The following is a 17,780-nucleotide window of genomic DNA, read 5'->3' as shown; positions in this document are numbered from 1 at the left end:
CGTGAATGGAAGTGGAATATGAAGCACGACACAAGAATGGTGGTTGGGACTCACCCAGAGCCATCTCCTTCCACAGTGGTTGACATGAGGAATGTGTGTTGTCACCCTGGTGTCCCCACACTCCCTTCTAACGCCACATTCCTGTACTAGGCTCCAGCTGCCAACTCTCCCTTTGCCTCACACCTGAGCATGGGGGAATGATAAGAACTATAAATCCCAAGAACCTGGCAATGCTCTTGATGGGAACCCAAAATACGCAATGCAGAGCTCCCAGCACTTCCCCTTTCAGTGATTTGATGCCTTTACTCATTGTGTTATGGCCGACCGTTGGATGTGTTCCTGGAGCGGCCACTGGCTGAATTGCATGCCATAGAACAAGGAACCACCTGAAAGCCACTTTGAAATGTCAGTTAGGCTTTTTGAGACGGAGGATAATTTCTGATGATACAGTTTAACCTTTTTAAGGGGAATGGAGCCCATGATGCTTATCTCTTCCCAGCAGCCCATAAATCTCATAGCAACAGGAGTTCCATGCGCACCTGCAGAGGAGAAACACAAGCCAGTGTTCATTTTTCTACCACTATAAAATTTAACCGATTTGGAAAGAGTTAGTGAAAGGCCATAAATTCACCCTCTCTGCCTTGAGCTTTCAGAGCCAGGAACTACCCATTAGAAACAGCCTGGAAGGACTGAGGGCCACCTACATCCCCATTGCCTGTAGTCAAATGATCCTAACAAAGAAGCTCTGATGCTCCAGAAAGGAGCAAAACCGAAGCCAGACAATTGGTCAATTCAGTCCTGCACACGTGAGCAAGAATCAGGATGAGCTATGGCCTGGGAAAAGTTCCGACTCAAAGCCAGATGGATGAAAGGTGCCATATTTGTAAGCAGGGTCTGAATGAATGCTCCCTTGGCAGCTAGCTTGGAGGGGGAGAGACTTTGGTTGTGTTTATGTAAATACAGTTTGCTCCTGCTCTGCTTAGATATTCAGCAGACAGAGCGGTGTCAAAGTGATCAACTTTGGCTGGTGTTGGGTTACAAATCACCTTAATACTGAATGCAGGGGTAGTGAAATATGATTACCAATGTTGTAATAATTGTAAGAATACAGGGAAGCGGGACTGTGCTTAACCTGTCCTAAATGAGGGAGTCACACTCAGTTGAAAGAACCTCGCTAAGCCAGGAGCATGAATGCCAGAGCCCTGAGAAAGTAAGAGGGGTGGAGACAGATATCTAAGTCAGAAGACTGCAAACCGTTTCCAAGGGCTCTCCCCAAACTGGTTTAGCCTGTTTCTCCCCACTGTTCAAAGACTAGAGCTAAATAAGAACCTCTTTGTTATTTTAAATACTCAATCAGAGCTTAAAATCAGTTGTGACGGGGTCAATGACCGAGATCCCCTTGGGCCTGTCACCTGATGTGCTGAAATTACATCTGAGCCCATTTTCCCTGCCAGGGTTCCAGAACCCTGCCTTGTTGAGCCAGACACGCTAGCCTGCTGCAATACAGACTCCCACACAGACCCCCAAAGCTGCAGACTTTAACCAAAAACAGCTCAGCAGGTTACCTCTCCAACACCCAGTTCCCAATGGGATCCAAACCTCAAATAAATCCGTTTTACTCTGTATAAAGCTTATACAGGGTAAACTGAAAAATTGTCCGCCTTCTATAACGCTCATAGAGAGATGTGCACAGTTGTTTGCTCCCCCAGGTATTAATCATTTACTCTGGGTTCATTAGTAAACAAAAGTGATGTTATTAAGTATACAACATAGGATTTAAGTGGTTCCAAGCAATAACAGACAGAACAAAGTAAGTCACCAAGCAAAATAAAGCAAAAATATGCAAGTCTAAGCCTAATACATTAAGAAACTGATGACTGGTAATCTCTCACCCGCAGAGATGTTCCAATAAGCTTCTTTCACAAACTAGACTCCTTCCTAGTCTGGGCCCGATCCTTTCCCCGGTACAGTGCTTGTTAATTCCAGCAGACATCTCAGGTGGTAAGCAGGGGCTTTCTCATGACTGGCAGCCTCTTTGTCCTGCTCCACCCTCTTTTATTGCTTTGGCACAAGGAGGGAATCTTTTGTCTCTCTGGGTCCCCACCCCCTCCTTCTAAATGGAAAAATTTAAAATGGATTCCAGCATCATGTGGAATCATGTGCCTCCATTCTTCCCACATGTAGAGAGGCTGGTTTGCAACAGAGCTGTGACGTTACTGACATGAACTGTGACCATATAGATCATTGTTGCAACCAAGGTCCAATAGTTGCACCAAATCTTGTACAAAGAAGGTCAAGTAAGATGTGTATGGAAAGGTTGTAATTTGCTAGTTATGATTATACTGTCTGTATGTGTGTATCATTTTTGTATTTGAAGTTATGAATATTGGCTCTGTACTTGTAGCTCAATGTGTTTGAGTCTAAGTAGCCTCAGTGAAGCATTTGGTCAACTTCTTGAGAAAGGCCTATTCTGAGTAAGTACCCAATCAAGAAACACTTAACTGACAATGGACTTTGGGAGACGCCAATCCACATCTGAGCTTTCCTGGGAACATTCAAACTAACATGTAAACAATGGTGTCAGCCTGCAAAAAGCTGAATCATTCATGGACATGTGTCTTGTCCAGCTGGCTACAAAGTCCATCTTGTTGCTGTGATTTTGCACAGAAGAACAAAGGGGTTTCCGCCCACAAGAGAGAGAATATGAAAGGCCCTGGAAGCCTCTCCATTTTGTCTTCAGCTAGCTCAAGAGATGGTCTCTCCACCCCAAAGAGATGCCTTAAAGAAACTGGACCAAAGGACAGTAACTATGGGGGTTTGCATGATAATCTACAACATTGGTCTGAAAAGGATTGGGCCCAGACTAGGAAGGAGTCCAGTTTGAGAAAGAAGCATATTGGAACATCTCTGAGGGTGAGATTTACCTGTATTCAGTTTCCTACTGTATTAGACTTAGACTTGCGTGTTTTGTTTTATTTTGCTTGGTAACTTACTTTGTTCTGTTATTACTTGGAACCACTTAAATCCTACTTTGTATATTTAATAAAATCCCTTTTGCTTATTAATTAACCCAGAGTAAGTAATTAATCCCTGGGGGAGCAAACAGCTGTGCACATCTCTCTATCAGTGTTATAGAGGGCAAACAATGTATGAGTTTACCCTGTATAAGCTTTATACAGAGTAAAATTGATTTATTTGAGGTTTGGATCCCATTGGGAGCTGGGTGTGTGGGTGCTGGAGACAGGAGCACTTGCTAAGATGTTTTCAGCTTTGGGGGAGTGGCCCAGACGCTGGGTCTGTGTTTGCAGCATGTCTGGCTCAACAAGGCAGGTTCTGGAGGCCCAAACTGGCAGGAGAAAACGAGCTCAGAGGCAGTCTCAGCACATCAGGTGACAGTCCCAAGGGGGGGGTCTCTGTGACCGAACCCGCCACAAGAGCCATTCACAGGTCATTGATTTTGAAGCACCCTTAATGGCTTCCACTTAGTATGTTTACATCAGTAACACAAGTTTGTATCTTATTCTCCTAACTCCAGCCCTAGAACTAGTCCATGCAAACAAACAGGAGGAGCACACGCAGTAGATGATAAGATTTGTAATGCTACTTTACAAGAGACCTTTTGCATGAAGCATATTCCAGTTACATCATATTCACATTCATAAGCATATTTCATAAAGCACATGGAGTGCAACGGCACAGTGGGACAGTGTGTCTGCCCAGAGCTGACAATGACTGAGAGCTGAAATCCCTTGTGGTAGGATCGTATTCTGCCCAGAGCTGAAAGTCACTAAGCGTCTGACTGGCAGAGGTTACAGAAGAGAGGTGGGGGTGGTGAGCAGTGGAGGGAGCATGGTGGCTTTTACCCCACACTCTTTCTACGTCAGTCTCTGTGCTTGTAAGAGGGGAAGAAATGCCTCTTAGAGGTGCCCAGAGGGTAGACTGAAATTTTCCCAGGTTACTGGGTGGGGGATCAAGCCGGTTCTGGTTATATTGTTGAAAAGGAACCCCCCTAGATATTGAATCTGGCCCTTCTTGCTGCCACTCCAAATGGCAGAAGGGTTATATTTTTATTTGTTTTCAATTATTAATAATAATAGTTCTTTATGTAAAGTGTGGAAAATTGGAGAATCTATGTAGAACATATGAATTCTGGATGATTTTATGAAATTGCTGTACCACTGAATGCCTCAGTGGGTGTGGGAATATATGCTCTCAGGCCTGGTAGCATGGCTCTCCCAGTCCAGGGACAATGGAGAGTCATTAACATGAATTGCTCCCATACATATTGGAGCACCTTAAGACAATGGGATGGCTGAAGTCTAGGGAAACCAGTTTGACCAAGTGTGTCTGCAGGGAAGGGGTTTGGAGTGAGAACAAAGAGGAGGTGAGGGTACAGCCCTTTACAAACACAGAGCCTGGGCCGGGCAGAGAGATAAAAGGAAGCTTGTGTCAAGAGAAAGGAACAACGAAGGTTACTTTCCTAGCTGAGAGGACCTTTTTATACTGTACAACCAGCCATGGTCAAAGGAAGTTTGACAAACTCCATGAGTTGAAGGAGAAGCTATGACTTGCAGGAGGGAGATCCTGGACACCCTAAAGAACTCTGACCTAAGCCCAAAGAATGCTCCAGAGTGGTGAGGACACTGAGAAGGGGAAAAAGGTGCAGATGTGTTTATTATTATGTCTGGATCTGTCTATCTTTTGTGCTGCCTGAAGTAAAGAGGAATTGGTTTAGGATTCCCCTTTTGCAAAGCCTGTGTAGTGTGTGCATCAACTGGGAAGTGTAAACCAGAGAGCTCACAAAGGTGGGAGACCTGGGCCAGGGAATGCTTGAGCAACTGGGGTGTCTTTGTGGAGCCAGCACTTATTCTGGGGGGGCCTAGGGCAGCTAGCCCCTGATGTCCCATTGCCATGATGGGGAAACAGACAAACAGCCTGTGCCATGGGACCATGCCAGAGATGCCAAAAGAAAGAGACAGTGCTGGAGTCTACCCAGACCAAGGAAAGCCTAAACCTCACACGGCCCAATGTGGTGGGACCCATACGTAGCAGCCTGGTGAGTTTCCATCAGGAAGAGCTTTACCAGGGCTGTCTTTGGGTCTTTATATTTTTTGGGGTGGGGGCTATAATTATTGCTCCCAAGTGCCCACTGTTCTTCCCATCTCACCCCCTGAAAAAAGGCAACTTAGGCAAGGGTCTAATAATATTCCGATGCCCGTCCCTTCAATGCAGGCCCAACCCACACCTTTGCCCCTTTGGCCACGTGCCCAAATGTCCGTATTCACGCATGTTCCCCCTTACCTAACCCTCAAACCCAGGCCCTGGTGGCTTTGCCCTGAGCCTGATCCTTCCATTGCAACACCAGAGGCTCCTGGAGGACCTTGTGGACTAGGGGTATGACAGGTTCGGTCACAGAGATCCCTTGGGACTGTCACCTGATGTGCTGAAATTACCTCTGAGCCCATTTTCCGTACCAGCTTGGGACTCTAGAACCCTACTTTGTTGAGCCAGACACGCTAGCCTGCTGCAACACAAATGCCCCAAAAGCTGCAGACTTAACTGAAAACAGCTGAGCAGGTTACCTGTCTCCAGCACCCAGACACCCAGTTCCCAATGTGTTCCAAACCCCAAACAAATCCATTTTACTCTGTATAAAGCTTATAGAGGGCAAATTCATAAATTGTCTCCCCTCTGTAACACTGATAGAGAGATATGCATGGTTGTTTACTGGCCCAGGTATTAATCACTTACTCTGGGGAAATTAATAAAAGTGATCACACCACACGATCCATTGTCTACAGCCAAACTCTACGATACAATCTCATTTGCTTCAACCCCTCAGACAGAGACAAACACCTACAAGATCTCTATCAAGCATTCTTACAACTACAATACCCACCTGCTGAAGTGAAGAAACAGATTGACAGAGCCAGAAGAGTACCCAGAAGTCACGTACTACAGTACAGGCCCAACAAAGAAAATAACAGAACGCCACTAGCCATCACCTTCAGCCCCCAACTAAAACCCCTCCAATGCATCATCAACACATCATCAAGGATCTACAACCTATCCTGAAGGACGACCCATCACTGTCACAGATCTTGGGAGACAGGCCAGTCCTTGCCTACAGACAGCCCCCCAACCTGAAGCAAATACTCACCAGTAACCACACACCACACCACAGAACCACTAACCCAGGAACCTATCCTTGCAACAAAGCCCATTGCCAACTGTGTCCACATACCTATTCAGGGGACACCATCAAAAGGCCTAATCACATCAGCCACACTATCAGAGGCTCGTTCACCTGCACATCTACCAATGTGATATATGCCATCATGTGCCAGCAATGCCCCCCTGCCATGTACCTTGGGCAAACTGGACAGTCTCTACGTAAAAGAATAAATGGACACAAATCAGATGTCAAGAATTATAACATTCAAAAACCAGTCGGAGAACACTTCAATCTCTCTGGTCACTCGATTACAGACCTAAAAGTTGCAATTCTTCAACAAAAAAACTTCAAAAACAGACTCCAACAAGAGACTGCTGAATTAGAATTCATTTGCAAACTGTAACTTATGTAACCCTTCTGCCCGTCAGAGTTGGCAGCAACAAGGGCTGGGTTCAATATCTAGGGGATCCATTCCAATAACACAATGTAAACCGGCTCAAGCCCCCACCCAGTGACCTGGGACAAATATATACCACCCCCGCTGGGCGCCTCCAAGAGGCAATACTTCCCCTCTCGCAAGCACCTAGTCTGAGTGTAGCAAAAAGCCTTTTAATAACAGAGAGAAACAATGTGGCATTATGTTGGGGAAACACCACCAACAGGATTCATAACACAACCCATGAGCAAAAAACCCACCCCAAGCAAATTGGGGCATGCCCTTTCCCTTTGGTTCTTGAGTCCAGCAACCCCAAATCACCCAAAGTCCCAAAAGTCCAATGACCAAAAGTCTCTGTCCCTGGTCAGGACAGCCCCAGAGTTCAAAAGTTTATCTGGAGAGCTTTACCTCCCAACCTGGGTGGAGATGGGGGCGGGGGTAAAAGGCACCTTACATGATCTGAAGCTGACCGCCCCACAGCTCCATAGGCCTCCGCTCCGCTCCACCAGCCGCCCCACGAACTGCTTTGCTCAGCTCCGCTCAGCGGCCCACCAGCAGCTCCCGCCGTCCCATGAACTGCTCCACCAGCCGGTCCACGAACTGCTCCGTGTCCCACCAGCAGCTCCCGCCATCCTATGAACTGCTCCACCAGCCTGTCCACAAGGCACTCTAGCCCTCCCGCAAACTGCTCCACAATATAACTTCAGGCTCCCCCACTACTTAACACAACACTCAGTGATTTCAACTCTTAGTCAGTTCAGCTCTTTGGTGAATTCAGCTTGTAGTAGGGGAGCCTCAGTGCTAGTGCACCATTAGCCCAAAGTGAGCTCAGCAGCCTGCAATTAGACTCCTAATGAAATCAAAATTAGCTCTGATATTCCACAGTAGATACAGGAGAAAGTGCAATTAGCAGGTAAGGGGCCCATGCCACCAAGCATTAACACTTGTCCCCAGCCTCTCTCAATTCACAGAGTTTTGGAACCCATGACCCTTGCCTAGCGAGTGCTACTTAGTTGATGGTGAGTCCCTCCATCATAACAAAAGGCCAAGAACAGTTCCAAGCACAGTTCCCATAATCAGGGTAATAACAATTTATTCTTCCTGCCCCAATAACAGAGACACTGGGGATCCCACAGCAGCCAAAGTGACCATTTGGGCAGCTATGGCCTCATTCTAGGCGGGGTGGGTGTGCCTATGCAAATGAGCTCGGCCCCTGAAGTTCTTTTCCACAACTTGCCACACCTCACCACCAGATGTCAGGGTGGAGCTCATCCTGACACTGCTTACACTTAGGCTTGAATAAAGACTGGGAGTGGATATATGCATATTTCCATAGAGCATATGGAGTGCCACATCATAAGGGTTCCCCAAGAATTGCTGGAGGGAGATTTACCGCCTTCCCCCCCCACCCCAAATTCAGGTAATTTTCCCTTCCATCCACATATTTGTGACCAGGACTCGAGGTAGCGGGAGAGCGAACAGCTGCAACAAACAAAATCCAGCTCACGCAGCACTCCCCAGACAAGGCAGAGCTGAAGCCAGAATCTCAAGGTCCATCTTTTTTTAGCATGTGCACACACAGGAAAATGTCCCACAGGTGCGAAATCTTCCCACTGGCAACTGAGCCACACGCCCCCTGCTCCAGGCCCTATCTGCCAGAGATAAGCGCTACGGACATATAAGGGGGCTCAGAAGAGGCACTGCTCCTGACACAGCTACAGGGCACCATGATCCGTATCCTGTTCGCTACCCTGACGCTGGCCACTGGGGGTATGTATCCCGCCTAGACGTAGGATTTCATCTGTTTTACCAATTGCAGATTTAGAGCTTGATCCTGTGGTCCTGACGCTGACCAGCACCTATCAGAGTAATGGGTGCAGTGTAAGGGTGAGAATAGACTATGGCTTAGAAACCTCTGTGGTGATAGAAAGGGCGCCAGATCGGTCCCCTAAGTTCAAACATGTGTTACACAAAGATCAGGTCGGTTTTGGTTGGTGGCTTGGTCTGTTCTGATTTCTAAAGCGGACCCCATCTTGTGTCTCTTGCAGCCCTCAGTTGTGGGAATCCCGCCTACCCACCTCTCTTGAACAGAGTGGTTGGAGGAGACGATGCAAGACCATTCAGCTGGCCCTGGCAGGTTAGTGATTCCCGGGTTTCCTTAGCCCACTCCAGGATACCTTGAGCCAGCTTGCCTTCCCATTACGTTGGGCCTTGCTTTGCTCAGCCTGCACGCGCGTTGATGGCATTTCCCTGTCTGATAGGCGATAACTTTTGAACACGGTATCCGATCAATTCCAAACTTCCAGGGAACGTTCTAGGCATCAGTGGTCAGAGCCCTACTGAGTTTAGTGAAAATTGGAAAACGAGAAGGCAGAAAAGTGGAGGACACCTGGAGCCCCCGGCATCTGGTTAGCAGACCCAGCAGCTGGAGCTGGGTCTATCATAATAGACGTAGATCAGGGAAGTGGTTGATGGCAGCCATTGACCCCTTCCAGTGTAACAACACGCCCCAGATCTCAGCCCTGCCCAGCATCCCAATGGAGCAGAAGGTTTTGATCCCCTGAAGGACTTTGCTCCCACATGGAAAGAAAAGAAATAATTTCAGAAATTATACAAGCGGGATTATTTACATATGTCCCTGACGTGAGGGGGAGGGGAGGGCAGCACACAAGGAGCTTAGGGGGTAGAATGGGGAATGCAACTTAAGGACCCCTGGTGGGTGTGTGAGCTGAGCCTACAGAAGCAACAAAGTGAGAGACCGTGTAGGTGTATCATGGCTGTATTCTAAATGGGACACACTACAACGCCAACTGGCCTTGTGCTTAAGGTGCAAGAAGAGGTGTGAGAACTGAGTTCTATCCCCAGCTGTGCCACAGACTCACTCCCTGCCCCTAAGCAAGTCACTTAGCACCCAATCCAGCTCCCATTGAAATCAGTGAGGAGGAGGAACTCTCCCTGGCTTCAGTGGGTGTGGGAACGGGCTCTCTTTGCGCCCAGAGCCATGTGACGAGCCCTTTGATAAGCTTGTCAAGAAATAGCAAAGAAGGAGCATGCTGGGAAATGATCCTGACATGCTATTTTGGGACACGGCACCTCCGTTTCTGATCCTCATCCCCAGGGCGCGTGTCGGGATTCATTTGCTACTTGTACGGAGTGTGCTAAAGACGAGTTACCAATTAATGACTACTATTAATCACAACATCCCAGATGGTAGTGCAGCGTTACTGTGCTCTTTTCAAGAACTAACTGGGGAGCGAAGCGATTCCCGTCTGCAGCTGACAGGTCAGCTAAGTGTCAAAGCCTGCTCGGATCCATCAGGATGAAAGCTCTGGAGGAATAGGAGATCGATGTCATTATATTTTGCTAGGTCCGCAGAGCCCTGCTTGTCAAGTAACCGGTGTCTCAAAATAGGGACTATTTAACTCCTAGAATACATTTAAAAATTGCACTTATTTAGCTCTTCACCTGTCGAAAGGTTAATAAATGACACCCCTGTACCATTGATACAATCCCCATGGCATATTTGGGCAACTGTGGCAGAGAAGTTGAGCAACCTACCCATGGTCACACAATGAGTCAAAGGCAGAACCGAACCGACAATGCGGGAGTTCCCGGATCCCTATTTCCCTAGATTCCATTTCCATGATCAGGCCACAGGCCCACTAAACCCAGTGAAATATTTAAAAAACAAAAGCCCCAAACCACTTACAGGGACCTATTTCTGCACAGAGTGACAAAGAGGTCTTTCATGAATCCATTTCTTCTGTAGCAAATACAACCCTCTGTTTGGCCCGTGCTTAGTAAATAGCTTTGGGAAAGCAACAGTGAATGAAACTTTGGAAAAAAGCCTTTTCACAAGCGAGTGATCTAGACACGGAGCACTTGGGTGCTCAGCTTTTCACCTTCCCAACAGAAGGAGAGGTTGATCAGTGAGTAGCATTCTTACCGTATCGTTCCTAGGTCTCCGTGACATTCAGTGCCAATGGTGGCTGGTATCACAACTGTGGGGGAACCCTCATTGCACCCAACTGGGTCCTGACAGCTGCTCATTGCATCAGGTACATTAGCTGCCGAAGCCTGGACAATCATTTCTTTTAAGTCAACGTGCAGAAAGCTGTAAATGCTCTGCGAGAAAGAGAAAGCCAAAGCATATTAATAACAAAAGGGACAGATACCAGTGCAGGAGCCACCTCCTCCAGTAGTTAAGTGATTCCTTCAGCCTCCACTATCTCCGAAACTTTCAGACACATTCACCTGAGCTGCTGACCACTTGTGGCTATTGAAGAGTCCACAGCAGTTTCTGTAAGAGTCCAAGTGAATTAACCCCAGTGTCCGAGCCAAATTCCAGCTATTGCAACTGAATTCAATTCAACGCCTCTAAATTGCTCCGTGGCACAGCTGTGCGTTTCTTAACAGCTGCCTTGCTCGACCTAACAGTGTCTCCCCCACCAAAAAGGTAACAACATCTAGATCATGTCTCTGGCAGTGGCCCCTACCTGATGAGTCACTGGAAGGGGAAAACTTCCTTCCTCGTCCCCTGCCTGTGCCATGCCCTGCACTGTTGACTTTATTTTTGCATGTATAACAATACATATTAGGTATTAAATTGTCCAGCCCCTTTTAAAATCAGCCATGTTCTCTTTACAAGCACATGTAGCAGTGAGTTCCATAGGTTAACTAGCGCACCCATTTCCATGAGGAAATCGTCCCTTTGGGTTTAAAGTCACCTGCCATCAATTTCAGTGAGAGCTTCTTGTTCTCAGATTATGGGATGCTGTAAAAATGAGGGGCGTGATCAGCTTTGACTTCATCACCTTAAATGCCTCGGTCAAGGCCAGCTGCCCTACCCAGCCCCGCAGTACAGGCCTGTTTCCCGTACACACATGCACTGCGGCTGGTTACTACCACTCCAGTCACGGAAAGCATCATCAGAGCAGATATGAGCCCTCCCGAGCGGGCTGTGTGTGAGGTCAGATGGCCAGGGTGCACAATACTCTTCCACACACCTCTCTACCAGTGGAGATGCTTTCGTAATAGACATTGTCACACTACCAGAGAGGCCTTCAGAATTGCTCAGATGTGCCAGGAAATGGCAGCCTCAAGCTCGAAGATCAGCTGGGGCCCATGTTTAGCGGGAATCTTGGCAGGAGGCAGAGGAGCGTGTGGAGATGCAGCCTCTAGTGACTATAGGTTCCAGCATGCAATGCTCCGTCCTAAACCAACGGCTGTTAATGTAGATCAATGCATGCTGGCCCCTGCAGTTCTCAGAGGGTTCCCACTGGAGACCCCTAGGCTGCATTTGGCCACCCTTCCCAAAGAGGTGTGTGACTGCACAGCAAGCCAGAAGTTACACAGCTAAGCACGTCTCCCTGTTCCTTTTCCTCCCCAGCTCTTCTCAGACCTATCTAGTGTTTCTTGGCAAATTTGACCTAAATGTTGCTGAAGAAGGATCGACTGCCATCAGTCCACAAAAAATCATTGTCCATAAAGGCTGGAACGAAGACAATGTCGCAGACGGGTAAGTTGATAGAAGCTATTGGTACAAAGTATGAGAGATAGGGCCCCAAACCAAACACCCCTGCACAGTGGGCAGCTCCAAATCTGGAGCCAGTTATTACAGCATAGGCCAGAGGTCCCCAAACTGTGGGTGAAGGACCATTCTGGGGGGGGGCCGCAGCTGGGGCCTGGGCCAGCCCCCCCCCATGAGGGGTGGGGAGGGACCGCCACCCAGCTCCTCTCCTCTCCTGGCCCCAGCCCCAACTGTTGGCCCCATGCCCAGGGCCCCACTCCCAGCCCCACACCTGGGGCCCCGGCAGTCATCCTAGGCCCCCAGCTGAGGCTCCGCTCCCAGCCCCAGCCCCGCTCAGGCCTCCAACTTTGGCCCCCTTACCCCGTCCGCATCCCCCCCACCCAGAGCTGTGGCCCTGTTTCCAGCCTGGGGGAGAGGGGGGGTGCAGACTGGCGTAAGGGGGGGGGGGTGCGAGGTAAAAAGTTTGGGGAACACCGGCATAGGCTCATACTGATTATTCCAAAATACCAGGAGACTGGATGTGGGGAGCGGTGAACCCTTTCCCCAGTTCAAACCCTTGTCCCATTATGGAGGATGGAGGTCTGGCTCAGCGATCAGATGCCCATGACCCGCAGAGAGACAGATGCCAGTGCAGGAGCCACCTCCCTAACAATTAAGTGATGCCTTCAGCCTCCACTATCTCCGAAACTTTCTGGACACACTCACCTGAGCTGCTGACCACTTGTGGCTATTGAAGAGTCCACAGCAATTTCTGTAAGAGTCCAAGTGAATTAACCCCAGTGTCCTAGTCAGATTCCAGGTGTTGCAACTGAATTCAATTCAACGCCTCTAAACTGCTCCGTGGCACAGCTGTGCATTGCTTAACAGCTGCCTTGCTCGACCCAACAGTGTCTCCTGCATCTTAGCAGTGGGTGAGGGGAGCTCTCACCAGACAGGTGTGTGGAGAGGTTCAATTAATGTATGTAAAGTATTATTAGTAACTTGGATTGAGGCCACGTTGCTGAAGGACTCCTTGGTTCTGCTGAAGTCCCAGTGCATTAGTTCCGTGAATCAGCTCCGTTTCCAACTTTCTACGCGTTTCATCCCCGAGTATGTGGCCAAGCCCAGCTCCCCAAGGCAGTAGTACAAGAACTAGGACGTCAGAATGGCCATACTGCCTCAGACCAATGGTCCATCTAGTCTAATATCTTGTCTTCTGATAGTGGCCAATGCCAGATGCCTCAGGGGGAATGAACACAACAGGGCAATCATCGAGTGACAGTCAGAGGCTTAGGGACACCCAGAGCACAGGGCTGCATCCCTGACCATCTTAGCTAATAGCCATCAACGGACCTGTCCTCCAGGAACTTATCTAGTTGTTTTTTGAACCCCATTATAGTTTTGACCTTCACAACATCCCCTGACTGTGTTGTATGAAGAAGTATTTCCTTATGTTTGTTTTAAACTTGCTGCCTATTAATGAGCCCTGGTTCTTGTGTTACATGAAGGAGTAAATAACATATTCTCCACACCAGTCATGATTTCACAGACCTCAGTCATATCCCCTCTTTGTTGCTTCTTTTCCAAGCTGAAAGGTCCCAGCCTTCTTAATCTCTCCTCATACAGAAGCTGTTCCATACCCCTAATGATTGTTATTGACCTTCTGTGCCTTTTCCAATTCTACTATATCTGTTTTGAGATGGGGTGACCAGAACTGCACGCAGTATTCAAGTGTGGGCGTACCAGGCATCAATAGAATGGCATTGTGCTCTTATGATAACTGCCGAGGGTCAAGCCGCCTCCCTTAGAGGCCTGAACACCAAGCAGTTAAGAAACTTACTATATTATGTTATCTACCAAATGTAGGGCTGAACACCATTAAACAGAGCCAGACTATGTCCAACTGCAGCCGACACTTTTAGATTCCACTGGTTTATTACACCTCAGTCTAGCAGTTACAGGGCACAATATCATGATGTTTATTGAGGCTCAGGAAGGCTTGAAAAGTTACTTAGATGCTGCCCCGTTTGGAGAGGAAAGGCACAGCACACTGCCCTGCTGTGAGGGTGATGGGAAGGGAAGGGATTTGGCAAACCCCTAGTGTTAAAAAGAAATACAAATAACTATCCTGGAATCATTGGTGCTCACGCACAACAGACGAGCCCTTGTATGTTTGGATGCTGACTTGGGAATGAACGGAAACATAAAGACCTCACAGGCCTCACTTACCTCACACAACTCCTGGTGCCCCAACAGGGCCGGGGGGCATTAAGGCATGAGTTTGAAATGGACTACAGGCCGCACTGACTGGAGGAGGAGCGGGTATGCCTCTTGAACCCAAAGGTCTCACTCCCCCGGCCCCGACAGAACACCTGCCCCAGCCTGACGAGGAAGCCTCTGGCTGAAAGGCCAGTTTCTGGGAGTCTCTGAGTAGAAGGATGAGTCGGTAACAGCATGGGCACCTCCTTATGGAGATGCCCACCCACCACAGGGAGCTGAACAGAAACGAGTGCTTTAAATCAGGGAACCTTGATAAACCTGAGGCTCTTGGAGGCTCTCCATGTATTCTCCAGAAGCTCTCATAGTCACAGGCTGAGGTTACGCCAAAGCTTGACAGAGACAGGTCAAGCCTCTCAAACTGAGCCCTATGTGGGCAGAGGAGCTGCAGATGCTGGTGCCTGGATTTCCACACGGCTTTTGGGCCATGGGGAAGGAAAATCAAGGTGCTCCACCAGGGCCTATGGGCACCGAGGCATGTGTTAGTGTGTGTTACGGGCAACACCAAGGGGTGGGACCCCTCTGCCAAGCCCTGAGGACGTTCCTTCCCTCCTCCTCCCGCTAAAGGCAGGGCCCCTCTTTCGAATAGGCGGAGCACTCTATAAATGCTACGTATTCATGGGTCTGTGTTTTCTTCCACTCTCCCTCTGTGCATGCTCCCTCCTCAACCCCGGCTTCTGAACACAGCAACGACATCGCTTTGATCAAACTCTCCCAGAGCGTTGCTCTGAGCAATCAAATCCAGCCGGCCTGCCTCCCTCCGGCAAACAGTCTCCTGGCCTCTGGCGTCATCTGCTACGTAACTGGATGGGGAAGGCTGTACAGTAAGTGTTAATACAGTTCTCAGTGGTAACACTAAGTCCGTCTGTGTTAACATCTCCTTTGGGATTGACTGGAATAAGGTTCTTTTTTCTGGTCCCCCTCAGCCCTCAATTCAAAGAGAGAGCTGACCGGGGTCTGGCGCCACTCCTGCACTAGAGATGTTTCTGCATTTTCCTTGCAGAATGTTCAGCTTTTGTCAGGACCCCAGCTGAGGCCTCGAGGTGCAATTGTAACCCAAGTGAGAGTGGTTTGAAGGCTGCTGGGGCTGCTAGTGCTCATGGAAGCGTTGAAAAGCCACTTTAAGGAAGTGAATGTTAGAGTGGGACAGCCAGCCTGGAACAGGGAAGCCCCTGTGCAGAGAACGGGTACAATGCAGGCAACAGCCTCGTGCTTCAATCCTGACCAGGATGCATCACCTAGAGAGGTGAGAGCACAGAGCAGGGATCCTGGCCTATTCATACCTTGACCTGTTCGCTGACGCTACCGCCAGTAGGGTGTTGATATGTGAATGTTAAAGTGCTCGGCCACCAGCTGATTTCCCATGTGATATAGGCAGAGAGCCATTGTTAAAATGGACGAGGATTATCCATCTAGTTCAGACACTTTTCTGAAGGAGGGATGTGCTAAGGACTGGATTCTGCAACCCCTCTGTGCTTGGAGTCCCTGTTGACTCTTGTACCTGGATGTGTCATTTGCTGTTTCTTGACTGCCAGGAGCTAATGCTACTCCCTTGTTTCTCTTCCTTTCCAGCAAATGGTCCTTTCCCAAATAAATTGCAGCAAGGGCCATTGGCTGTGGTGGATTACGCCACCTGTTCCCTGCCTAGCTGGTGGGGTAGCACAGTGAAACACACCATGGTCTGTGCAGGCGGCGACGGAGTGATCTCCAGCTGCAACGTGAGTCCGGAGAACTTGGCATTTATGGGCATGGCTTTAGAGAGTTCTCCATTATAGGAAGGGACTCTGAAGATGAGGCAGGGTACTAGGATCTACCCATTCTAGACGGGCGTTGAAACCCCTTCGTAGAGGTTGATAGCAATTAACGTGTTGAAGGACTATTTAATAAACACATTTCTATACCCCCACCTACAAGAGGGACCCACCACTAACCCCTGAATCCAAACACCACCTGCATGTTGGACCTGAACATGGCAGCTGGGAGCCATCTCATAAGACAAAACCTATATTCATTTCATTCACACTCCTGCCTTTCTCCCATGTCCCATCTCCAATTATACGAGACCCCTGTCAATGACTTCTCTTCTCATGCACCATAGAAAGATGTGGATTTTTCCAATCTTGCGTTCAATGACTGTGCCTCTCCTTCCTTGCAGGGGGACTCTGGTGGCCCACTGAACTGCAGAGGTGCTGACGGCAAGTGGGAAGTTCATGGCATAGTCAGCTTTGGCTCCGCACTAGGCTGTAATTATTACCGCAAACCCTCCGTCTTCACTCGGGTCTCGGCTTTCAACAACTGGATCGCTACGGTAAGGGTCTAGTGTCTGTTGCTGAGCAAGAACAAACTCTGCTGTGAACTTCTAAATGGTCATTCGGGGTAAAACAAAACAAAACACCCGCAAAACAGTTCAAGACCGAGGGTTTGTCCATTTGGGTACATAGGCCAGCAGTAGCTTCCAATGTGGATACCCTGTAATAGCTAGTGCACTTTAAATTCACCCCCTAACTTATTCCATTGTAACGTCCCCACGTAGACAATCCCTTAACACAACAAGAGAGAACGTTGTCTTGTTTCTAGAGAATTAGTTCCTGCAGCGAAGGTGAGGTGTCTTCCGGTTGAATGCAACTATCCAAATGATCTTCATTTCTAACCAAAGTTCAGACGTTTTGGAATAAATCTGTCACAATTTTATATTAAGGCTATATTTGTAGAATTTTAATAAATGTTAATTGCTGTCCACCAACTTAATTATCTATCATCTATTATTATGATAATCAGTAACACATACTGCTCCTGGCTATAATGTTCTTATCAAATATTTATTAACTATAAATGAACCCTTAATGTAAAGGATGACACAGAAGCCAAATCACCTGTCTTAAATCCTTAGGAAGAGAGAGGGTTGTAGGACTGGTTTATGTATTTAAAGGGACAATTTGGAGAGTCTGGATGTCCCTGTTCACAGATTTCCTTTGTTTTCTGGTCTGATTGCTCCCTCCCCATTTTGTTTTACACTTTCTGCAGGTTATGGCAAACAACTAACCTGAAGAGCCGTGGACAACAGACTAACCCTGTGCTGGGGGAAGGGAAGCTATTTTGCTGCTTGAAATAAGGTTGTAATCATGAAATTCCAATCTGAGGTGCTGAAGGAATCTGTGTATAATAAATAACCAACGTTTGTTTGCAACAGACATGCGTAGCCTGTGCCTCAGGGAAACGGAGGGTTTAGGATGGAAGCATATGACACGGTGGCAGGGCGTTATGCAATGGAGCATTTTCTTCCATTAGATAAAACCCAACGTGAATGGAAGTGGAATATGAAGCACGACACAAGAATGGTGGTTGGGACTCACCCAGAGCCATCTCCTTCCACAGTGGTTGAC

The 17,780-nt window shown here is 48.2% G+C and overlaps 1 protein-coding gene across 1 annotated transcript; it reads left to right on the top strand.

Moving 5' to 3' along the window:
• The first annotated feature begins 8,338 nt into the window (after positions 1-8,338).
• LOC142069558 (chymotrypsin-like elastase family member 2A) lies at positions 8,339-17,453 on the top strand. The gene is made up of 8 exons (XM_075121159.1): positions 8,339-8,381; positions 8,660-8,748; positions 10,572-10,669; positions 12,001-12,129; positions 15,085-15,221; positions 15,970-16,115; positions 16,553-16,705; positions 17,422-17,453. The coding sequence occupies exons 1-8, from the start codon at positions 8,339-8,341 to the stop codon at positions 17,437-17,439; spliced, it is 813 nt and encodes a 270-aa protein (XP_074977260.1). The 3' UTR covers positions 17,440-17,453.
• The last annotated feature ends 327 nt before the right edge of the window (positions 17,454-17,780 follow it).

This window comes from Caretta caretta, chromosome 18, assembly GCF_965140235.1.
Source record: "Caretta caretta isolate rCarCar2 chromosome 18, rCarCar1.hap1, whole genome shotgun sequence".
Classification (NCBI taxonomy): domain Eukaryota; kingdom Metazoa; phylum Chordata; order Testudines; family Cheloniidae; genus Caretta; species Caretta caretta.
The sequence above is the reverse complement of the archived record's forward strand: the minus strand, read 5'-3'. Positions and strand labels throughout refer to the sequence as shown.

Coding starts and splice junctions, on each gene's coding strand:
- LOC142069558 (XM_075121159.1), top strand. CDS start 8,339: ATGATCCGTATCCTGTTCGCTACCCTGACGCTGGCCACTGGGG. Junction 8,749..10,571: donor CATTCAGCTGGCCCTGGCAG/GTTAGTGATTCC, acceptor TATCGTTCCTAG/GTCTCCGTGACATTCAGTGC. Junction 10,670..12,000: donor ACAGCTGCTCATTGCATCAG/GTACATTAGCTG, acceptor TTTCCTCCCCAG/CTCTTCTCAGACCTATCTAG.